General features: G+C 31.4%; 3 protein-coding genes across 4 annotated transcripts; all 3 read left to right on the top strand.

Moving 5' to 3' along the window:
• Positions 1 to 2,450: 2,450 nt before the first annotated feature.
• LOC110601684 (60S ribosomal protein L18a) lies at positions 2,451 to 10,491 on the top strand. 2 transcript variants are annotated; one of them, XM_021738915.1, is made up of 6 exons: positions 2,451 to 2,913; positions 3,123 to 3,198; positions 3,884 to 3,998; positions 7,954 to 8,069; positions 8,173 to 8,236; positions 9,938 to 10,491. In XM_021738915.1, exons 1-6 carry the CDS (start codon positions 2,718 to 2,720, stop codon positions 10,277 to 10,279), a joined length of 909 nt encoding a protein of 302 aa, XP_021594607.1. In that variant the 5' UTR covers positions 2,451 to 2,717; the 3' UTR covers positions 10,280 to 10,491. The 2 variants fall into 2 exon arrangements, with proteins under 2 accessions (XP_021594607.1, XP_021594605.1); XM_021738913.2 differs by lacking the exons at positions 2,451 to 2,913; positions 3,123 to 3,198; positions 3,884 to 3,998 and adding an exon at positions 7,199 to 7,342.
• Positions 10,492 to 16,087: 5,596 nt separating this feature from the next.
• LOC110602627 (cytochrome b561 domain-containing protein At4g18260) lies at positions 16,088 to 17,918 on the top strand. The gene is made up of 4 exons (XM_021740195.2): positions 16,088 to 16,475; positions 16,563 to 16,724; positions 17,277 to 17,425; positions 17,521 to 17,918. The coding sequence occupies exons 1-4, from the start codon at positions 16,344 to 16,346 to the stop codon at positions 17,867 to 17,869; spliced, it is 792 nt and encodes a 263-aa protein (XP_021595887.1). The 5' UTR covers positions 16,088 to 16,343; the 3' UTR covers positions 17,870 to 17,918.
• Positions 17,919 to 18,367: 449 nt separating this feature from the next.
• Positions 18,368 to 21,420, top strand: LOC110602628 (uncharacterized protein At4g18257). The gene is made up of 3 exons (XM_021740196.2): positions 18,368 to 18,870; positions 18,968 to 19,291; positions 20,887 to 21,420. The coding sequence occupies exons 1-3, from the start codon at positions 18,590 to 18,592 to the stop codon at positions 21,044 to 21,046; spliced, it is 765 nt and encodes a 254-aa protein (XP_021595888.1). The 5' UTR covers positions 18,368 to 18,589; the 3' UTR covers positions 21,047 to 21,420.
• The last annotated feature ends 2,882 nt before the right edge of the window (positions 21,421 to 24,302 follow it).

The raw sequence follows: 24,302 nt of genomic DNA, 5'->3' as shown, positions 1-24,302 counted from the left end.
ATTCTTATATACCTCATCTTGTTTAATATTAACATTATGGAAATAAATAATAAAGTTTTGTAAAATTTTATGCAACTAGTTTCAAATATACAATGTCTGGAACTTAATCCTGAAAAAATTATACATTTGAGAGCAATTTCCTATTGTGTACATTTCATAGCTAATTTAAAAATTATTGAAGCTTTGTACAAGTATTATTAATATCTAAAATTACTAATAAAAGTATAAATTATATAATTTATTTTACTGTTAGAATAAATATATAGTTATTAATTTATTATATTAGATTAATAGTTTTATTATTAAAATAAATAAAACATATATAAAAGAGAAAATAAGAGTAAAGTCTTTTTATAAAACTTTAAATCTAAGCACTTTCTTTAAAACTTTTTTAATCGGTCTCTGACTTTGTGGAGAGAGATTTTTTTTGGCAGTTATCTTTGTTTTTAGAGGTTTAATCTTCTCAGTGTGCTGCCTTCTTGAGTTGAGGCCTTCTTTTGCCTCGTTCGGACTTCTTGGCAAGAGAAGTAGGTTTTTATACTCTTATCTTTTGATCGGGTGTAAATATATCCTTTTAGCTTTTGATTTCTACAGACTATGATTATTATCAGTGAGGTTTTCTTTGAAGATCTATATGTGTCGGGACTGTATCTTACTTTGTGGTTTGTTTTTTTAATTGGATGTCTTAAAATTCATGCCATTGGCTCTTTAAAGAGGAAGATATGTACGTGGTTATAGAAAAATATTTATTTATACTCGATTTATTATGAAACAAAATACAAATAAATAAATTTTTTAATAAAAAATAAATAAAACCCACTGCAATATCTTATGAATTTAATCTACTTAAGAATTTCTATATGGTTACAACGTGGAATTCTAAAGGTGGATTTAGTTACAATAATGTTCTATTTTTTATTTTTTATTTTTGCTTTTTATAAAAAATTAAGAAAATGTGTTTATTTTATGTAATATTAAAAATTATTTTTAATTTAAAAAATTAAAAAAATGTTTAAATTATATTTTTTTAGAAATCATATTTTTCCAGTTTGAGTAAAAAAATTCATGTTTTTTTTTTATTTTTTAAAAAATATGAAAATATTTTTTAAAAGATAAACATGTTTTCTATAATTAAAGGCGTTCCGAGAGTTTATTTTGAAAAAAAAATTAATTAAGCTTTTATATTTTTACTAAAGGGCTAAATAAGTTGAATTCAAAATTTTAAGCTAATTAAATCTTTATATTTTTATTTAAGAGTCAAATAAATCATTATTTAATATAATATTATTTTTTAATAATATAATATTATTTTTTTATAATTTAAAACATAAAAAATTTATATTTTAATTACCATAAAAATTTTAAGAAATATATAAATATAATAAATAATTTTTAAAATTACAATAATAAAGTTTTATCATATAAAAATATTTTTATTATTAAAAAATAATATTATATTATTAAAAAATATTATATTAAATAAAATCTTATATAACAGTAAAAAAAAACTTAATTGATCTAAAATTTTAAATTGACCTTATTTATCTAAAGTATAGTGTGTAATTGGACTTATATCCCGATTTTTTCCCTACAAACGAAGAAGCTTTAGTTGTTCTCTTCCTTCCACATGCTAGCTGCCTTGTTTGAGTTGTTACATGCAGAGTTGATGATGGTTTGGAAGACCCATGGAGAGAGTGTTTAGTTGCTCTAAGAATCAGCATCTTAGGGGTCCAACGGCCGATTCATCTAATGGTCACCCAGTCCTTGAAAGAGGAAGCTGTTGTTCTTGAGCTCTTCCGATCGACAATCTCCACAGTTTTACTGATTAAAGCCCCAGTTTTGAAAGGTGTTCTTAGGCATTTCTTGGTGTTTGTCCGTCTTTCCGATGGTTCTTCCTACGGACTATAGGAGTTGAGGAAATTGTAACTTTTGCTGCTTAGCTCTAGGATTTTTTTATTTTTGCGTTTATGGGCACTGAGCCTTTTTATGTTTAGAGCTTTTATTTTTTATTTTTTTATTTTATTTTTTTGTCTATGTAACATTGAGATTGTTTGTTAGGTGATTTGATGCGCACAATTTGTATCAGTTTCTCATAAATGAATACTTTATTTTGGCAAAGAAAAGAAAAGGGAGGAAGACACTCCAATGGTGATTTAAACCCACCAAATGAAAGGATCCAAGAACAGGATTGATTAGTTGATTGAAACAGCAATTATGAATTTAAGAAGCCCAACCAAAATCCAGTCCGTTCCCCGGCCGCGGGCCTAACCTTAACGACTTTTTACTTTTCCGTTTCCCCCGAAAAACGCTACCTCCAGCCTAATGATTCAAAATTGTTTGGTTTAAATTAATGAATTATAAACTTGGAATTTATTAAAATATCATTTTAATTGTTTTTCTCCCGACGCAATTTAGATGAAGTCAAAGTTATGCATATTGTCAGTAGAGAAAATTCTACAGCAGATTGCTTAGCGCGGATAGCAAGTCAGTCTTCCATTAGAAGTTCATCGTCCCTCTGTTCTCGTCCTCAGCTTTTCCTCCAGCTGCTGCATCATTGTATTGGCGTAGCTCATCCTAGAATCTGTTTTCACTAGTTAGTGCTCTTACTTTCTCTGCAAAAAAGAAAAAAAAAAATCATATATCTAACACGTAGCCGTGAAACCCAAATCCCAACTCTACGGTGAGGAGGAACAGAAGCAGAACAAGAAAACGAAACAATGACTGAAGAAGGGAAAGACAGGGATCTAGCCGGCAAACTGCAGAGCCTGTACTATTATGGGACTTTTCAGGGCGTCGCCAACTATTACCCTCCTGCTCCGCAGCCACCGTCCCATACGGTCGTTGGTTTTCCTCAGTCAGTTGCTCCTGTTAATCCTCAGTACGATTCTCATGGATATAGCAACGTTGCATCAGGTGTTTACATAAATTTATTGATTATGTGGTTCTCCCCCATTTATTTATTTCTAAAAAAACCGAGTCTTCATTGTGGTTTTTGATGATTTATTCGTTGAGTTTTTGAGTAGATAATTACTTAATTGAAGGAACTTGTTCATGCTGTAGGTTTGGTTCGTTTTTAGGTGTTCAAATTAAATATAGAGCTTATCGAATTCGTGTTTTGATAGGTTATGAAGTCATTGAAGAAAGGCCCCTGAGAGAACATAGACTTCCGTTCTGTGGTATGGGCATGGGATGGTTCTCGTAAGTTGGCATTCATTATCTTCTCGTTCTATTAGGTCTTGGAGACGATGGTTTTGCATTCCCTAGAAACTTTTCTCTAGTTTTTCTGGTAAAAAATTTCTTAAAACTCCTCGATTGACAGTTTGGTTTCATTTCACTGACCTGAGATTGCAGCCAGAAGAGTATCTTACAAGCTTACAACTTAAAGCTGCTGATCTTAACATTCTCACAAACAATTGTGCACAAAATTTCTTTGGTGGGAGATGAATATTCTTCCTCTGCCTTCTTGCTATTTCCCAGTCATCTTCTATGAGCAGTAGAAACCAATTGTCGTGACTCAATCACAACAATAGTGTTTGCAAGACAAGAAAGGAAGGGAAATTAGAGGAAAATAGAGAGAGAGAGAGAGCACTAGACAGAAGAGGACAGCAGATCAGGAGGAAAAAGTAGAGGGAGAAAGTAATTGTTTCATGAATTTTCAATGTGTTCCATACAGCCCAAGAACTACATTCACATTTATCTTTTGGCTTCACTAGCCAATTAACAAAGAAATTAAGTCAATCTATTAGTTCATATGACAAGCATCTGCTCACCAGTCACTAATCCTCTACTTCCAGGGACCTTACATTCTTGTGAGCAAGAAAGATCAATGTATTTTCCGTGGTCTGCGTGTAAATGATGTTAACCATTTGTCTTTCTTTTTCAGGTTTATTATTGGTTTCTTTTTAGGTGGCATTCCTTGGTATATTGCAACTGTTATTCTACTTTGTGTTCAGGTGGATTACAGAGAAAAGCCTGGATTGGTTGCATGTGCAATAGCTGTAGGTGATCCCTATTCATCAGTTAATTATTCCCTTAAGGGTGTAGTTCAGTAGTTTTGTTTCAGTTACAGGCCTGTTCATCTTCTAATCCTATGTGTTCTGAAATTATGGATTTGTCATGTATTCTCATTGTCACAGAAAGGTATCTGTTAAACCCAGAACTAAGATTAGAGAAAGATGTCGCATAGACCAATACATAGATGAAAAAGAACCGTGTTATAAATAACTTACCCTTCTATCCAGATTATCTAATAAAATTTACCTTTTCTTCGTTATAATTTGGCAAAATATGGGTCTTCTCTAATTTGTTCTGCCATGAAGCCCCCTCCAGTTATGACCTTTTCTTTTCATTTGATGTGGATAATGGCAAGCTAGATATGAGCATAAATAGAACGAATAAAGCTTATTTATCTTGCATCTTTAAGTCTTATGATTCTGTGGGGCTTGTCTTCTGTTTCTGTTTTGTGATGAAATTGTACTTCATTTGCCATTTTAGTTGCTGCTTGCTGGGAAGCATGGTTTTTATATATTGCCTGTGCTCATACAGGATTGTGTTTTTTGATGTGTTCAGACTATTGTTGTCATGATTGCTGTTGGCGTAAAAAGTGGAGCACTTACCTGGTGAGGAAGACCAGACTGTATATTTAGATGAGGGATTCTGTAAAATGAATGGTTTGTATTATAGTATCATTTGATGTTGCCATTTAATGTTTAAAGACAATAATGCAGTTCTTCTTTGTGCGTTTGAAATGCTAGTAATGTCTTCTATGAATAAAAGTTGAAGGAAAAGAAAATACTAAGGAAATGTGGTATATTTGGAATATCCGGTTTTAAATTTATTTAAAAATTATTAAGTTGCAATCTAATCTAACTTAGTACAGTAATTAAAAATAAAAAAAATTATTTTTTCATTTCTGAGATACAGTATAATTAATGAATTCGTACAATACTTATTTTTTGAACTTGATTCTCTAATTATTCTTTGAATTTGATTCTATTTAAATTAGAGAATGACGGTAATGACAGGAAAAATAATCAAACTACCTTTTTTAAAACCTAATATTTTAGTATCCGAAATTTAATTTCTATAAATTTATAAGTCACTCTCTAAAATAATCCAAAGGAAAAATACTTTTTCGTTCTTAAGATATTATATAATTAATAGATTTATATATCTATTTTTTGAATCTAATATTTTTGAATCCAATAATTTTAAAGTTTAATTTCATTAAAATTTAGAAAAAAAAATTTCAAATTTAATTTTCATAAATAAATAAAAAAAATTAATAAATTTAAAATTCAAAATCATTAAATATAATAAAAGTTAAAACATATAAAATATAAATTAAAATGTAATATAAATTGTGTTTTGATGCCGCTCTCAATTTTCGATTTTCTTTTAATAAGTACTAAGTATTAGTTATTTTTTATTTTAAAAAATATATTAAAATATTTTTGATATTTTAAAAAGTCTACTTATTAGTCTTTTTATTATTTTTAGTCATTATGTATTATAAAAGAAAATCTAAAATATTTCTAATATAAAGTGATTAATTAATAAATTTTTTAATAATTTGAGAGATCAACTAATAAATTTTTTAAAATTATAGAGATTAAATAGTAAAATGTTAATAATAAAATTAATGAATAACTAACTAGTAAATTTTTTAAAATATTAGAGACATTTTAATATATTTTTTAAAATTAAATAATTAATTAGTAAATTTTTTTATATTATAGAGACTAAATAATAATTTTTAATTTTATTATTGATAAAAATATTTTTAAAATTATATATTATCTTTTTTTAATTATAAATTTTGATAAAATTAAATTAAGAATGAAAATATAAAATTTTAAAAATAAAAATAAAAATTTATTAATTATATTATATATATAAACTAAAAAATAATTTTTCCACTATACCGCGCAAAAAGATATAAGTTTGAATATCCACTTCTCATTCCCCATTCAAAAAAAATTGTGTTACATGTTGGAATCAATATCTTCATGATCTGCCGGGACCTTTATCAACTGGTTACTTCATAGTTGATATTCGATACCATTGCTAATCCAGACATTTCTATCATACCCTCCAGCGGACCCAGGTTATAGCCAACGGAGCCATACATTCCTTGATTTTTTTTTTTATAAAAAAAAGCCTAATTTAGAATTTTGAAAAATTAAGGTATTTATAATTTTTTTCTTTAAATTTCTCTGAATTTTGGATTTTTTAGGTATAATAGTCTTTGAAAAATATAAATTACATAAACCTCACATTTTTAATAAAATTTGCAATTAAGTTTTATTATAATTTACTTTTTGAAAACATGAATTATAATTTTTTTTAAAATAAAAATTGAGATCGAAACAATAAAATCCAAAATCTCTCAAAATGTATTTACCATCAGGTTAAAGCACATAAATTACAACTTCACTTTTTCATTTACTATACATTTTATCATTGAATATACAAGTATTAATTTCACTAATTATTGACAAGTTTAACAATTTTCCTTAATACTATTTAAAAAATAAACAATTTTCCTTAATAAAATGAGAATTTTGCTCATTTATCTTAAGGTAAATGATATTTTTAGAATTGTTAATTAATTTTGTTTTAAATTTCATAAAAAATTAATAGAATTTTTTATTTTAACATACTACATATTTTCAAAGTTGATATTCCACTAAATATATACCAGAAGAACAGGGCCATAAATTTTAATTTAATGTAATTTATTTTTGTAAATTAACAACGAAATATCAATTTTGGTGAATACTCTGATTCACTTAATCAGTAAATTATTTTACTAAATGTTAAAATAATTCTTTAGCTATTCCAAAATTAAATAAAATATCAATATGATTAAATAATAAAATTAAAAAATTTTAAATAAAATAAATTTATAATTATTAAATACTATGTAATGCTATATTTGGCAATATTGCATTACCTCTATTTACACTTTGTATACATTATAGATTAATTCAATAAATTATTTTATAAATATATTTATAATATTAGAATGTACTTAATATTAAAAATATGATATTTTACCTGTATAATATCAATTCTTAAAGTGAGATGGGAAATTATTATTAAATAAAATCTAAATTACATTAGCTAAATCAACGTGTGATACTCCAATTGGACTGTGAACATGTTTCTGTGAAACTACATGTTACTCTAACCCATCTTTAGTATTAGGGTTTTCCGGGCTCTTATATAAATCCACCGAAACCCTAAGGCGCTGCTCTTCTACAATAGAGAGTGGGAGGGGACTGCAAGCCGGAGATATTTCCAGTTTATATTCTTCCCTCAAGAAATGGTTACTCACAGGGTAAGTTCAAACACAACTTCGCTACTCTAATCGATTAAACGATACAGCAATCAAAGTCCCGGGTTGCTATTTGTATTTGTGCCTTTTCAATCTTCAGTTTAGCTCGATCTTTTTGTTTTATGGGTTCCATCTTACGTTGTTTGGTTACTAGGAAAAAAGGCCTTTATTTTTTCCCACTCTGTACCTGCTTGATTACGTCGCCTAAATCACTTTTCTTCTTCTTTACTTGGATTGCCAGGCAACCAAGTTATTCTCTGCATTTTGAGCTGGTTTTGTGGGTTGCGCTTTCTTTCATTTTATGTGTTTTATATTGTCAGATGAATTGGTTTACTAATTTGGATGCTCTACATTTATTTATATTTTGCTTTTTCATGATACGAGTGTCGGATATCTCTTAAAAATCCAGATAGTAGGATCCACTTTTGAATAGGTTTAGGAACTTAGGAGTTCGAACCATTTAGTTTTCGTGTCAATAAGGTTTTGAAAGGTATGCAATTGTGAAAGATAGTGTTGATTTGCTATTGTTTTTACGAGAATTTTAGCAATTACATACCAGGTTTGACGTTTGCTTTTTTTTTTCTTCCTTTTTTATTTCCTTTTGTTGGGTGTAGTTTCACCAGTACCAGGTTGTTGGAAGAGGGTTGCCCACCGAGACAGATGAGCACCCTAAGATTTACCGGATGAAGCTGTGGGCCACGAATGAGGTTCGTGCAAAGTCCAAGTTCTGGTGAGTTATTATTAGATTTGATGTTTTTTTTTTTGGTTAGGATGAATGTGGTATTGGATTTTTTTAGTTGGCACTTGTTATTTATGTGTGTTTGTTTTGACAGGTATTTCCTCAGGAAGCTGAAGAAGGTCAAGAAGAGCAATGGCCAAGTTCTTGCTATCAATGAGGTATAAATGCTGAATGTCAATTTGTTATTGGCACAGCTGATTGGAATGATAATTTTGTGTAAAAAATTATGGCATGTACATAGTATTGCCATTTACAACAATGGTGTTCTGTTTTAGTGATTTGTTTGTTTTGGTTTTAGCTTATTCTGTTATATGTTTACCTGGTCTTTTGTTGTTAAGAATTAGTTTCATTTCAATTAAAAATCCTATTGGGATTTTGAAAATTATCCATCTTGATGTTTGTTTGTTCCTGCTTGTAGCTTCTGTTGCTTTTCACCATCAATTTATGCAGCTAAACTGTGAATTATTTTTCCATGCTACTGTGCAGTTGAATTGATGCCTCTACTTGGTAATTTTATAATAAAGCTAAACTATACAATGTGCAGGGTTTAAGCAATCTTGTTCTTGCCAAACTTCTACTTATTGAAGTTGTATGCTTAAACATTGAAAAGATGTTATGAGTGTACCTGTTTAAATGCTTCATTATCTGGTCAGTGTGGATTTGACTAGTTCCCGCTAGACTCGTTCCCTTGAAGCAATAGTACTTGTGTTGTTCTATTTATCTGTCCCACAGCTATTCGTTGCTGCTTTTGGGTGAACACTGGGGTAACTACATTTGCTCTTTATGTTAGTCAATCTCAATCCAGTCAAAGGGAACTCTACATGGTCGTTATTGATATTGAAACTATCAGTTGTTTATGATCTATTGGAGCTGAATTTGAAGAGAGAACCCTTATGTTACATGTACTGTCTAGGAATATGTTTGGACTTCAAAGATCAAAGTAGGGTGAACTGGTTTGGGTTGCTTCATTATCTGGTCAGTGTGGATATGACTTGTTCCCACTGGACTCGTTCCCTTGAAGCAATATAAATTGTGTTGCTTTTTAATATGTCTTCCTCAGCAGTTCCACATTGCTTTGGGGGAACACTGGAGCAGCTACAATTTGTTGTTAAGTTATTCTATTTCTTGTTCATTTAATGACATTGAACAGTGTAATCTACAGGAAATGTTAGTCTCTTCCAAATTTCTTGGAACTGAATTCGAAGACAACTTTACATTCTAGCCAAACTAATTATGTAGGCTGAACTAGTTTGAATGCTTCATTATCTGGTCAGTGCGGATATATGGCTCATTCCTACTTGACTCGTTCCCTTGAAGCAATATAACTTGTGTTGCTTCTTTCATATCTCTCCCTCAGCTGTTGCACATTGCTTTGAGGGGAACATTGGAGCAACTACATTTGCTCGTCATTTGATTCTAAATCCCATCCATTTGAAAGGCGCTGAAGTCTTGTTACACTTGGGAATCAGTCTTTTGCAAATCTTTGAAACTGAATACGAAGAGGAACTGATTTCTAATCGAACTGTTTGCTGAAACTGTGCTTGAAATTAAAAGAAATTAGTGTTGAATTTGTTTATTGTGTCATTTTTAAAAGTGTGATCTGACTGCTTTCCTTGAAGCAATATGTCTGCTGCCTTTTTATCCTCTCCCTAAGCTTGTCTTCTTTCTGTTGGGGAGGCCTGGTGCTGTTACCTGTAATCTTTATATTAGTTTATTCCAACTGAATGGCTTATGGTACAGATCTATTTAAATTTTGTTTCCTTGGCCGAGCTTGGTTGCATGTTAGATTTTTCTTTGATGTTTTAGTATTTTCTTCTCCTTGTTCCTTTTACTGATAATTTATGTAAAATGCCTTGTAGATCTTTGAGAAAAACCCGACCAAGATCAAGAACTATGGCATTTGGCTGCGTTACCAAAGCCGAACAGGTTACCACAACATGTACAAGGAATATCGCGATACAACACTGAATGGTGCTGTGGAGCAAATGTACAATGAGATGGCTTCTCGACATAGAGTGAGGTTTCCTTGCATTCAGATTATCAAGACTGCCACCATTCCTGCTAAGCTGTGCAAAAGGGAGAGCACCAAGCAATTCCATAATTCGAAGATCAAGTTTCCGTTGGTTTTCAAGAAGGTTAGACCGCCAACTAGAAAGCTCAAGACAACATACAAGGCATCCAGGCCAAACTTATTTATGTAAGCTCTATACTCTGATGAATGAGGTGCAAAGAGATGAATGTTGGTCTTATGGATTTCAAATTTTGTAGACTTCTCGTCATTTTTGTTTATCGGATATTTTGCTTTGATTTGAAAAGCCTATTTGGTAGATTTAATATTTGGGATGTTACTGTTATCATCTTTCTGAACATGGATCAACGTTTGATGCCTATAAATCGGTTTAATGTTTCTATATATTTAAGTTGAAAAATGTGCATGTGGTTCTCTGGAGGTACTTTATCCAACTTCCGATTTAACCTGCATTAGATTAGGGAACTGGGTCATTGTATGCACATCTTTTAATCAATGGTTAAAGAATAAATAGCTAGTCAAATTTTGTTATTGGATGTTCAAATTCAAACCATTGTTGGCTTTTAGAGCATGCATCGGCACCTGGTGTGCGATTGCAATTGGGGAACACGGGGGAAGGGCCCTAAGAATGGCAGAGCTTATTCTAAGCCTTGGGGATGTGGGCGTCGTTTTGCTTGAGTCGATGTGGCTGGGTGATCTGTAAAATTGAGTATACGGGCGCCGTCTTACTTGAATCGCTGTTGTTGTCGGTTGAGATCTCAATTTGATTTTACGGACAGCATAGGAATCATGATCTGTTGATTGTTGTTAATTTGGGCTTCATGAATTGCTGTGAAACAACTACTGTAAAACCCAACTGTGTTGTACTGTGAAATTGTAACCTAACAGAGAATACAAAAACTATTAAATGGAATCAATTTTTTTTTATTTGGTTCAATTTTGTACATAAGTAGTTCACATTATTAAAAATTTAAATAAATTTTACTTTTTTTTTTCTACAATATATATGAATATTAGAAAGTTAACAAATAAACTTTTATTTTTTAATTTAAATAAATTTTACTTTTTTTTTTCTAAAATATATATATTAATATTAGAAAGTTAACAAATAAAGTATCATTTAAAAAATAAAAGTAATCTATAATTTTTGAGATGGATAAAAATTAAGCTATTCTTTATGGGGTGTGAGCATAATTACATTGAATTAGATTAAATATATTATATAACAATTTTTTTTCCCATTTTGTTATGTGTACTAAATGTAATCTTTTGGGTTAAATATCAAAATTTTTTTTGGTTGGATATATTATAATTTAGTACCCTAATTTAGTGTAATCAATTGTTTCTTTATCGTGCTAAATATGGCAAGATTAATATTGATGGTACAACTCATTAGTCATATATTTTTGTAGGAGTAAGCTAATTAGCCTGTGTAATTTCCAAAATTAATAAATTAATCCCTCCTATATATGAAATTATAGTTAAATCATTATTGGTATATCATTTTTTAAGGATTAATCTGTTATATATTTTTAAACTATATAAATTAAATTATAAGAATATATAAAATTATAAAAATTAAATTGTAATGAAACGAAAATATTCTGCTCAGATAAAATTAATTTATTGACTACTTAAAATTATAATTACTAAATAATTAAATTTTAAAAATATAAAGAATAATAATAATATATATATAATTTTGAGAATTAAATTATAATTTCCTTTTTTCTTTCAAAAGAATATTTATCAAATGGAAAGTATCATTAGAGATAGATGAAATGTCATGTTTGCATTGGTTTTGGCATTAGCACTATCTTAAAAAGATAGAGAAGAGAAGTGTGATTGGTGACTGCCAATTTTATTTACCTCCTCAGATGTTTGTTCGAAAGCTGGATATATTGGGCTGAATGGCTTTTCCCTAGAGCCTTTTCCTCCCTCTCCCTCTCGTTCAGGTTTTGTTTTTTCCCCTGAAGATGTTAATGTAGTAAAACGGCTAAAAAGCCCAAGATAGAAGTTTAAGTCTATGAAGACTAAAGTCCAATCCAAGATTCCTTCTAACTCTAACTTGTAGACAAAAAGAACTCTTTGGAATTTTGTTGTTGCTGTTTGAAACCACGCTGGATGCGGAGGCAACAAGGTCATTATCAGGGATGGCAGGCGGGCGGGTTTTCACGGGTACCCGATCCGTCCAAACCCTATTAGAACGGATTTGAGTTTTTATAAAATGGATTTGGGCGGATTCGAATTTGAAAAATTTTACCCGTCTCGGATTCGGATAGAGTTCAGGATTAGGTGATCGGATACCCGTTACTTCGATTAACTATACTAACAAAACTAACCCTAACCTTAATTTATTTTTTCATTTTACTCTTTCCTCTCTTCGTCTACGTCTCTCTCTCTCCCTCGCTTCCCTTCCCATAGTTCTCAGTCACGCCTCTCCCCCACTTCACTGACGACTGCCGGCAGCCAGTCGTCACCGGCGACGTCTCCTTTCTTTCCCCGATAAATCTTTTCTCCCCCGTCAGGAATATCTCCTTCTCTCTCTCCAGCGGCGACATCTCCGACTTTCCAGTTAAAGACAACTCTTCCCTCTGCCAGGTCGGCGATATCTCCTTCTCTCTCCCCAGTCGGGTGAAATCTACTCTTTTCGATTTACGCTTCTCTCCCCGCACTTCACTGATGCTAGAGACAACCCTTCTCTTCTCATTCGGCGACATCTGCTTTGATTAGAACTCTGTTCAGGTTTCAAGATCTTTTATGTGTATGTTCTTAAAAAATTTTATAATTTATGAACTTCCAAATGTTAAAAAATCTAATTATTTGCTATTTGATTAATGTAATACTGTTGATTTTTAAAATTTATGGACAATTAATCTAATTATTTGATTATAAATCATTATTTGCTGGGTTGCTGAGTTGCTGGTTCTTGTCATTGAATATGTATTGTGCAACTGTTAGATAGTTTATTTGGTTTTGTCATTGAATTGAATTAAAAAAATTATTTGCTGAGCTCGGGTTCGGGTATTGTGCGGGTATTGTTAAACGGGTTTAAGACGGATTCGGATAGTAAAATTAAAATATTAAACGGGTTTGGGACGGGTTCAAAAATTATATATATAATCGGGTTCGGGTTTGGGTACTCTTAATTTTGCGGATACCCTATCCATTTACATCCCTAGTCATTATCTAAGATAAAAGGATTAAAAAAACAAAGCATAAGGCCTCTAGATATAAAGAGTCCACAACCAAAGATGCCTCAGGAACCCACAAAAAGAAAAAAGTAAAATTTTGGCCAAAACTTAGCCAAAAAATAAAATGAGCCGAGAGTTGGTGGGTAACATTTCGACTTTGTTTAGTTGGGATTAAATTACCTAAAAAATTTTAGATTTATGAAAAGTTAGCATATTCATCTTGTTTGATTGTAAATTTTTTTTTTCGCTTCTCGAGAATTTAAAGAATTTACTTAAAGTGAAATAATTAACTTATTTTTTGTGAAATTACTTTTCAGAAAATAAAAAATTTGAACCAATTAAAACTTTAGTCTTAAAAGATTATCTATCGATCCAGTCAATGAAAATGATTAAAAAATCTCAAGATGTTCCGCTATTAAATATAAGAAAGACCTTTTCTTAATTTAGAATAGGTCTTTTATCAATTGAAATTTTGATAAGTGAGACAGTGAGAAATAAGAAAGTGTTTAGACAAAATAACTACTCTTTCAATGCATGCAAATGAAAATCTCTTCATATTCTGTCAATGTCACTAACTTGTATGCAATCAATATCAAGATAAACATAAATACAAGAAACTAGAAAAAATTTATCCAAAAAACCACTCCGTCATCATAGACAGTCTATCAAAAACTAATCAGAAAATAATTATTTATCTATAATTCAGCTTAGAAGTAGAGAACGAATAAACCCACTTTTTGAATAAGAAAATGGACGGTTGTCCTCGTCCAAAGAGGCAGAAGGCCGCAATAAACATAAGCGAATCTAGCCATAGAAAAAAAAAACTGAGAAAACGAAAGAGCAGAGAGAGGGGGAGAGAAAAGAATTCCCCCTCTTGTTCAGTTTTACTTGCAACAATCTGCTGCTGTGTCATTAGCAACCATAGCCACCTAAAAAATCCTAACTAAAACCATAATTACATTGTTAAGACGGTGATTACCAGTGTCCACAATATTTCTACATCCCTTAATCAAAAGTAAGATGATGGTGACTACCCAACAAATCAATCTCTTGTTTTCTAATTGAATATAATTCAAGGTAATGATTGTTATGACTTTGCAATCCTTGTAATGATCCGATTGAGTATCTTTCTGGCAGATCAACAAAAATATTTTACCCTCCAGGATTAGCCATCTGTCAAAAAAGCAGCTAATCTTAAAAGAAACATATATTATAAGATTAAACTCCCTCTTTATTATGTCTTTGAGACATCATGCTTATTCTTTCCACTATTATTCTCGATAATATTTGCCCCATTCACAACAGAATGCTCTTGATTAAATTTTTGCTTGCTCAATCAACTTGCCTTTTCTTTTTTATTTTGGTTCTTTCAATTGAACATTTAGTTTACAATATAATCTTCAGTAATGATAAGATAATTGGGTGATCTCATACATGGGTTTGACGTTGACCCAGTAAATACAACTACATAGGATATCAAACACATCACTGTTGGATTAAATCATAAAAGCCAGATTTGAAAAAAAAAAAAAAAGCGTAAAATTTCTTTTGAAAATATGGAGTAAGTGGTTTGTTATAAGCAATGATGTTTCATCGACAAGACACATGAACAAGAATAAACTCTTTGCTTTCCCCTTATCATGAAAACTTTGTGAAATCAAGTGTAATCTTAAAAAAAGCATGCATGTGCATGGCCATTAAACATTCAATCTCATTTAAAGAGAAAAATACCGAATCACTCCTCATAACATTTCTTGTGATAATATATAAATATAAGACTATTTAAAATCTGAAAATGTATCTTTAAACCTTTGATCACAATTCAAAAAATTCATTTTACTCAATCGGATTCTATTATGTACGATCTAATGATGAGAATCAGGTCGAATACTAATACTCTGATTTTATTCATCCATAAAAGAATAGATCGGTGGGCAACCCTATATAAAATGATATATATTTTGTGTTGAAAATTTATATTATGACAAAAAAGTTTATATTTTTAGGTGCCCAAATTAAGATGGGATGGTAATTTGTGTACAGAAATCTATTTCCACCATTTATGTGGTAGGTAGTAATTAATTAATGAATTCAATACAGAGTTAATCTGAATGATTACACACTTGTCAAACTCAATTACAATGATCATTGATCAAATGGGGACCTGTTGTATGTAAAAGAATGATGGATCATGTTAGTCTGACATAAAGTCTCCAATTGAAAATGATGTTCCTCCTATCTGTCACCACTTACAACTAATTAAGCCTTCAAACTCCATTTCTTTAACAATACAGGATTTGAATTCTTCATCCACACATGACAGAAGAGGGAGAAAAAGGGACAAAATTCATTGAGTGTGATAGGTAATTACTGATTCTATTTTCTCATAAAATTTTTTTACCCAATTTTCTCTTTAATTCTCTCTCTTTTCTATTCTAAATAATGGGTTCCTAGGAATATGCACCACATGAAAATGGCAGGAAGTGGGATGAAAGGAAAATAAAAGTTTCTTCCTGAACATATATAGAAAAGATACATATATATATACACGTGTATATAGAGAAAAAAGGCTAAATCTACAGTAGTCCATACCACCACATACACTATAATCCATTGAAAAATTGACCATCTTTCCTTTTGCCAACCCACTTTCTTCTTTATGCAATTAAAAAAGCCTGTCAATGTCAACCCCACTTTGTTGAAAATCAATAAAACAATTCATAATCTCCACTTTCTATCTTTTTTCTTTTTTTTTTTTATTTTTATTTTTTATGGCTAATGGCGCTTCTTGTATCAGACTGCAACCCATCACTAACCGCCCATGCTTCCTTATAAATCCTAAACTAAAAACAACCCCATGCTATAGTAGCCTCCTTTTTGTATTCATCACTTGCAGTCCCACATTCCACATTCCCCATATATAAACTAATCTCAAAAACCTTGGTTTATTGCCATCCAAATCTAATAATATTCTTTTGAGTTTTTTAATTCTGTCTTTCTAGAGAAGGAAGAGAGCTTCTTTTTATTTTTGGAGGTTCAGGAATGCGAAATTCTCATTTGCTGTCATCTTTGTCTTTGCTTGAATGCTTTGTTACTCTTCTGCCATTTGTTTCTTGCTCATCCCATGAAGATGTGAAGGGTCACAAGAGCACAAAAGCAGAAAACACTCACAAGGTATAATACATACTCTTAGGATTTCTACATATGCATCCTTGTTCCCTGGCTAAGTAATCAAGTTTTGTTGTTATTTACTCTGTGCAGTTAAGTCCTACGATGAAATCTGATGTTGCTTTTCATGGGGTTCTCTTATGGGTTTCCATGGGATTCTTAGCACCTCTTGGATTACTCATTATTAGAATGTCTCACAGAGAAGAAAGTGGAAGCAGAAAGAAAGTTCTTTTCTACCTCCATGTGATTTTGCAGGTAATTTTCAGGTTCTTGCTTCTACTCTTCTGCAAAACATTCGTCATTTCGTTTCTGAATGTCCAAATCCACACCCTCCAATTCTCCAACCACTGAAGAGAAGAATAAAAGAAAGAGAAAAGGTTTTGAGAAAGTGGTAGCTAATTAAAGCTAGTTTTACACAGCTATAACTATAATGTCCTGTGAGAGTAACCAGTTGTGATCATGCAATATCTTTTGCCAAGTTATGTCATCATAGCTTCCTTCAACTTTAATAATGATGTCTCCAATTTTATTATTTTTTCTTTGAATTTCTTAAAATTTTTTACAACTTATTAATTAGTTTTAATAATAAATAAAATCAGTTTAACCACATGTTGATCATGAATTCTTAAAAAGCAAGAAACTAAGATTTGTCTTCGTGTCAAGTGATGCTAATCATTCGATATCTTGAGCTTATAACTTGTAAGAATTATTGCTGCAGCTGTATATTTTTAAACAGTAAGCAAACTTGAAAACGCTAGAGTTTCCTATAATATTAATTTATATATAATTCCATTTATTAACTGGCAGGTACTCTCAGTGCTTCTCGTCACATCTGGAGCTATCATGTCCATAAAATCCTTTGAGAATTCATTTGATAACAATCACCAGAGAATAGGTTTAGCCCTTTACGTTGTCGTTTGGGTGCAAGCTGTTATTGGATTTCTGAGACCTCTTAGGTATATGTATATACGTAAAATCATCAGCTCTCCTTATCCACAGCTACTGATTTTTTCTTTTTTTGGAAGTTTAATATATGTATAAAATGCTGCAGAGGGAGCAAAAGGAGAAGCATATGGTACTTTGTGCATTGGATACTTGGAACAGTAATCACTCTGGTTGGGATCATCAACATCTACACAGGCTTAGAAGCTTACCACAAGAAAATGTCAGCAGATACAAGGATTTGGACAATACTTTTCACAGCCCAGGTCTCTGTCATGGCTTTCTTTTACCTTTTTCAGGACAAATGGGATTATATGCAAAAGCAGGGAGTGATTTTAGGGAATATTCAGCCAATCACATCCACCAATATAATTACTGCTCAAAGTGATGATACCCAAAAGGTGTTGGTGCCTGAACCATGTGCCAAGAACAATGCACTTAGGAACTTGTTTGACTAGTTATTATAATAATATTTTTATTATTAATTAAAAGGAAATTTCTTTATTATTTTAACTGTGGCAATTATGTTCCCATTTCTAAGAATATGCAAGAAGAAATCTATGCACATACAGCCAGAAAAAAGTTAAAAAATTTTATTCTCTATTTCTGTGTTTTTTTTCTTTTTTTTTTTCCATAAGAATTTGGTAATCTGCAATTGATTAAATTGTGATTGGGAATTTTTATTTTCAACTCATCGAATCAATGGATCAAGAATATTTTTATTTTAAAAATTTTAAAAATCTTAAAAACTTTTCATTTCTTTCCAATAATAAAAAAATATAACAATTTAAAAATTATGACAACATTATTTTATAAAAAAATATTTTACACTAACTCCTGTGTTAAAGAAAAAAAAAAAGCACAAGGCCCAATTGAATAAGAGATGAGATGGGCCACAGGCGGAAGACACAAAGTAAAATAAAATATACGGGCCGGTGCAGACCAAGACCCAATCCACAATTCTACGGCATCCCACCATCCAATTGATTGCTTGTTCAAGATTCGAGAAGGAGTTCCAGTGCCCTAGAGAAGAAGAAGAAGAAGGAGAAGAAGAAGCGTTTGGTTTGAGGGAGAATTCGCGCCAGAAATGATCGACTAACCCAAGAATCCACCACAATTAATTCTAACGACAGGGGTTTACTTGTTGATCTATTGATTTTGGTTTTCTTTTGAGGGATATGGGAGAACAAGAGGGGAAGAAGAGGAGGGTGGTGGTCGAGTCACTGGGATGGCTGACGGAATCGTCGATATTGCCAAAGAAGCACAGAACCATAGAAGGAGTTGGTGCCTCTTCCATCCTAGAGCTCAAGGCCCAGCTCTACAAATCCCAGGAAGAGGCCAAGGTTTCCAAGCAAACCTCCACCGTTTCAGATGCTAATTACCACCGCGCCAAGAAGAAAATCAGTCGCTCTGATCCTTTCTCCGCCAAGAACTCCGGCGTTGAGTCCCGCGCTCTCAAGTACCTCCTTTTTATCTCTCTCTTTACATATGCATGGTTGTGTAATTACTTTATTGGATTAGGGTCTCATGATACTTCTTTTGCCCTGGAAATCCAGGGACAAGCTCGAGCTTAAAGCGATTGATGATGGGTCCGCCAGCTATGCAGCATTGGAGAAGAAAGCAGAGCTATATGATAAGCTAGTAAGGGGAGAGCTTTCTGATGAGGAAGGCGAGGAGAAGTATTGTGTTGATTTTTTCCGCAAGGGAATTGAGCAAGAGGAGTCGCAGCAGCCACAAAGCCATGATGCTTCTACCACAGTAGCTCATCCGGAAAATGAAGATGGTGGGAAGGATGATTCTCTTTCCTTCAGCACAAAATTTGTGGGGCCTGGACGAACTTCTGAAGCAGTGGACAGAGATAAACACAAGCGTTTTGTTAGGTATGGTTTCTTTCTTCTGGTTTTCTATTGTATTTAACGTCTGGCAGCTGTTATTGTTTAATCTGGCAACTGAAAATGATCAATGAGGCGGTCCAAATTAGAATAAGAAGAATAGCTTGATTAGCCAATTCCACTAATCTTTAACCTGATGTCTAAGATTGCATTTTCCTATTGAATCACCATTAGAGCTGCTATGTGATATTTATGTCATTCATTTGCACTTGCATTGCATTTTATTGTTAAAGGTTTATGGTGGAATAAGCTAGTATCCTTGGAATTTCAAAATTCTCTCTTTTTTCTCACTCCTCTCTCCAATTCTATTCCTTTTCGTGTAATTCTGTGCTTTCCTCTCCCCTATCTGTCCCCTTTTTTTTTTTTGCAACTCCCTCTGAAACAATGGAGGAGGAATCATTTTACCTTGTCCTTGAGGTTTTTGGTAAAAAAAAAAAATGCAAACTCTTGAGAAACTGATTCGATGATGCTTTTAAGAAAATGACAAGAAATTTCAACAGCAGAGAGTGACAATCAGGAATGAATGATCAATGAGGATTTTCAGTTCAAGATGGTAACGTTCTTCCAACTCTTAAAGTTGTTGAATTCTTTAGTGCATTAACCCAAGAGGGTATTGATGATTTTACTTGTGCTTGGAGAAAATTTGAGAAGCAAAAGCAAAGGATTTATATAGAAAAAGAAAACCCAAATCTTATGGTAGGTGTAGGTGCTATGATTTTGATCAACTGTTATAACCTTAAGTCGGGTTCCTCTGATGTTATACTCCTTGAACAAAATGAGTATGAAAGTGGAGAAGAGGAAGGGAAAAGATTTAATTATTGCAGAAGAGAATTTGTGAATGAAAGATACTGGTTGAAATGCTAAGTTTCTGAAAATTTCTTCTCATCATGGCCGTGGTTTTGCCGCTAGGAGGATGTATGGTAGACGTTCTTAAGAATGTCTTTGAGGGGGAAAAATATTTTTCTTTTCTAGCACAGCAAAATTCCAGTTGAATAAATATCCAAGTGCAGGTTCATCCGTAGCATTTCAAGATGCTACTTGGGCAAGATTTTATTTTATTCAACGCCAGCTCCACACTCATTCTTGAGGACAAGAATGCTTTCTAAGGAGGGTAAGGTAGCATTAGGAATGTGAGCAGCAGTTATGCACGATATATAAACCACTAACCAAATTAGAACCATAGAGTAGCTTAACATCTTATAAGAAGGATGAGTTGTAACGAGAAACGATTATGAGAAAGCAATACAAAAAATTTCAATTCTCTCTACAATCTTTCTCTTCCTTTCTCCCTTTGTATCATTGCCTTTTCTACTTCCTTTGTTTCTCATCTGTATCTCTCTGTTCTTTTTTCTTCTCTTCTTCTCTTCATTTTCTCTTCAATTCCTGGTTGCCTAACAAGCTGTTTATCGGGCGTTGTGATTGCGTTGTCATCCTAATCGAAGCAGGATCATGTAACTGATCAGTGGTTTTGTGCATTTTTGCTTTAGTTAACATTTTTATTGTGCTTCTCTTACCTGATTCAGTCCTGTATCTGTTATTTATATCGCAGACTGATGTCCATTTGCATGTGTTTTCTTTTTCAGGGAAGTTCATGAAGAAGCAAATCAAGCAAGAGAAAAGGTTTCAGAAATCAAGCTGCGTAGACAAGAACAAGCAGCAGCTCATCGTGAGAAACTAAGACAGGCATATCTTCGCAAAAAATTGGAGAAATTGAAAGCTGCACCCAATGCAGAACAGGAATGATTAGCAGAAGGTGGGAAGTGATAATGCCATAACTCCGACGGTTGATCAATTTAAACAATTGATGCAGCTCAAATGAGCAAAGTGGAAAATTGATAAAATTTTGTGAAATTTATGTAAAAATCCAAAAGAACTCTTTGCCGACAATTGCCTGCTTTCATCAACGTACCCATGTACATCCAACTTTTGAGTTAGCATACAGATTAGATTTTTAGACTTGGTAATCTTGACCCTTGCTGATTTTTGTTAAAGGTAGATATGAAGAAACACTTCTCAATATTTAATTTGCTTGCGGAATTACGCCTTGCGTTTTCTTGTTGTGCAGTCAAAGGATTGAGATAATATTTGGATTAATGTTCAATTTCATCTTGTATGTACCGAGAAAGTTTAATTTAGTTTGTTTTTAATTTTTAAATTACCTCAAAATTTCCCAATTCAAGTTCAATTTTAAACAAAAATAAAGAAAACAAGAAATTAAGGCTGCCCTGCAGTAACATTTTTTTTCCAATAAAAACAAAAATAGGCTGGCTTACTTTTCGATCACCAATGAATATTATATATTAATTTGACTGCAAAACTTAAAGACTATCCAATAAATCTTTCTCTAAAATTATGATATTTATGAGCATGCTTCCAATAAATTCAATTCATATACTTCATTTCTCTCACAGTTTCTGACGATATGTTTTTTTTATTATTTTAAAATTATTATTCACTTTTTTTAACGTAAATTAAGTATTATAATTTTATTTATTTTTTTAATTTTTAAAAAATTTATCAATATCTTTTAATATTTAATATATTTAAAATGAATATACTTAAAAAGTTAATAAAAAGTTATTTTATGTATGAAAAAGCAAAATGGAAACAAACTATGCATTGGAGAAAGTAATATTTTTTATGCTAATGGTTTCATAATTAAATCGTCAATTGTTAAATCCTTTTTTCTAAAGGAAAGCGAAAAGGAAGCACATTTTATTATTTCTGTGACGATTTGGGGTTTCTTATTTTCTTTCTTTCTTCTTTCCCTAATTTTCCTTTAGTTTATTTGTGGTTCTTCTCCTGCTTTCAAACAGAAAGTGCCTCCGTCCGCCATAGTTATTCCTCGCCATGGAGAAGCGGAGATGGTTATTTTAGTATTTTTTTTTTTTTTTTTAAGTTTTTGATTTTGCAGGTACTCATTTATCTTTTGAGAGGGTGGACTGTTGTCTTTGGTCATGAACGTTGGTTTGATTCGACTGCTTTTGACTTGTTTTTCTAGGAGCTTCTCTTCTTCTGTTTAATGCATTTGTATTTGTTGTTGTGATTTCTACTCTCTCTTTATTGTTGTTAATTTTAATGTTCTATTCTGCTTTTTTATAGGATGGTGATGGACGGTGTCCAGACATATAATGCGGCGATTTGTGTGACATAGTTGCAGTGTAGATTGTATTCTTAATTTTAAACTAAATTTTAATTTCTTGTGTTAGACTGTATTGTATTTTTGGTTTGATTTGGATTATGGATGGATTTTTTGTATTTGGATTGCTTTTAAATTGATAAATTTTTCAGCCTCTCTATGTAATTAGCCTTGTCGTTCTTGCGGTGGTGATGATACGGCTCATTTTGCTGGGCACTTGTCCGCGAGCATCCGATTAATAGATAGAGAGTTTAGGCTAGGATTAATTTTGTAATTTCTTGATGGAGTGATCTATATATATTTACCATAAAGAAAGAAAAAAGGAAAAGTAGATAAATTAGATTTTATGTGATGATGGCTGAGTTTTGATATTCGGATCTGGCTGTAATTTTATTAAAATTTAAATAGTTAAGTTCTATTCTAACTCGCAGTTCAGACTCTGTTTGGATAGATCGAGCAAAACCAAATTCAAGTTGTTGAAATGATTTGATGAGTTAATGAAAAACAGATTTTATATATTCAATTTATGAAAAATATATTTATTTTCTTTTAAATTTTTATTTTATAAATTTATTTTAGAAGAAATTAAACTACCTATGAATTTTGTTTGATTTATTTTAAATTTATTTATAAAAATAAATAAAATTATTAATTTTGATATGTCATTAATTATTTATATATAATGTATATTTAATGTTTTTATGAATAATATATCAATTGAATTTTGATACCCTTTGGCTTTTCACTCTTGGATCGGACAAACAATAAGAAATTATTTTGCAAGTTTAATAGTTTTCTAAGCATTAATAGACATACGATTTTTAGGATGATGCATAAAAGTCTCTAATAATATCATTATTAATAAATTCATCTATGTATTTCTCTTAGTTTTTGTTAAAGTTTTCATTTTATATTTATCTATTTAGCTATTAATATTTAAAATATATATTAAAAATATCTTATATATATATAAAAGAAAGTTTATGTCTATGTTAGAAACATAGATGGACAGAAGTTTTAAAAATAACAAATTAATTAATTAAAATTTAATTAATAAATAAATTTATTAATAATAACAATATATAAAGATATTTTTATAAATATAAGAGTGAATTTTTGTAGAGACTAAATAGTAATTTTTTTATTTTATATATAAATTAATATTGATAAAAGTTTCCTTTCCCTGGATAAAACTCGACCAATCAAAATTGAGAGTTGATGCTGTTGAAGTGTAGCCCATCACATTTTATAATAGAACCACTGAGCCTTAGTATATTGACAGGTGTAGGTAAAAATAACTCTATGAACAATCGTCAATATTTAGAAGAAACCCACCAAAGAAATACAGAATTTGAGAGAAAAGATGGGATTATTATCTTTGAAGGCATTTCATGATTAACTGCACTGGCACCACGCCTCCCCTAAATCATTTTGTTTGTGGTTAAACCAACATAATATCTCCTTCCTAGAAAACCCATTTGCTCCTCTCCTCCAACATCAATACCTTGCTCTCACTCACTTCCCACTCTCTTAATTTTGTATCTTAGTGAAAATGGAGGGTTGCAACTACATTATGATTCTTCTGGCTTTACTGCTTTTGGAATTGGATTGCTCCATCAATCCTTTTATTTTTCAGTCCATCCCAGAGAAGTTGAGTCAAATGTTGTCTGGTTAAGAAATTACATTATCATTCGTTCTTTCTGAAATTCTGCAACTCTTCGTGATTCTACCATCATCTTCTGCTACTGAATTATTGATTTATTACTTTTACTTTGTCTCACAAGAGGAAAGAGATGAAAGAGAGGTTTTCAGTAGTGGCACGCCAGCCTATATATCTTCTCACATTATCAAATTACATGA

This window comes from Manihot esculenta, chromosome 15 (assembly GCF_001659605.2).
Source record: "Manihot esculenta cultivar AM560-2 chromosome 15, M.esculenta_v8, whole genome shotgun sequence".
NCBI classification, from domain to species: Eukaryota; Viridiplantae; Streptophyta; class Magnoliopsida; order Malpighiales; family Euphorbiaceae; genus Manihot; species Manihot esculenta.
The sequence above is the reverse complement of the archived record's forward strand: the minus strand, read 5'-3'. Positions and strand labels throughout refer to the sequence as shown.

Excerpts from the sequence above, each read along its gene's own strand:
- LOC110602628 (XM_021740196.2), top strand. The coding sequence starts at position 18,590 with ATGGGAGAACAAGAGGGGAAGAAGAGGAGGGTGGTGGTCGAGTCACTG. Across the intron at positions 18,871-18,967 it reads GTTGAGTCCCGCGCTCTCAA|GGACAAGCTCGAGCTTAAAG; the intron begins GTACCTCCTTTT and ends CTGGAAATCCAG. Across the intron at positions 19,292-20,886 it reads AAACACAAGCGTTTTGTTAG|GGAAGTTCATGAAGAAGCAA; the intron begins GTATGGTTTCTT and ends TTTCTTTTTCAG.
- LOC110601684 (XM_021738915.1), top strand. The coding sequence starts at position 2,718 with ATGACTGAAGAAGGGAAAGACAGGGATCTAGCCGGCAAACTGCAGAGC. Across the intron at positions 3,999-7,953 it reads TGGTTGCATGTGCAATAGCT|TTTCACCAGTACCAGGTTGT; the intron begins GTAGGTGATCCC and ends TGTTGGGTGTAG. Across the intron at positions 8,070-8,172 it reads CGTGCAAAGTCCAAGTTCTG|GTATTTCCTCAGGAAGCTGA; the intron begins GTGAGTTATTAT and ends TTGTTTTGACAG.
- LOC110602627 (XM_021740195.2), top strand. The coding sequence starts at position 16,344 with ATGCGAAATTCTCATTTGCTGTCATCTTTGTCTTTGCTTGAATGCTTT. Across the intron at positions 16,476-16,562 it reads AAGCAGAAAACACTCACAAG|TTAAGTCCTACGATGAAATC; the intron begins GTATAATACATA and ends TACTCTGTGCAG. Across the intron at positions 16,725-17,276 it reads ACCTCCATGTGATTTTGCAG|GTACTCTCAGTGCTTCTCGT; the intron begins GTAATTTTCAGG and ends ATTAACTGGCAG.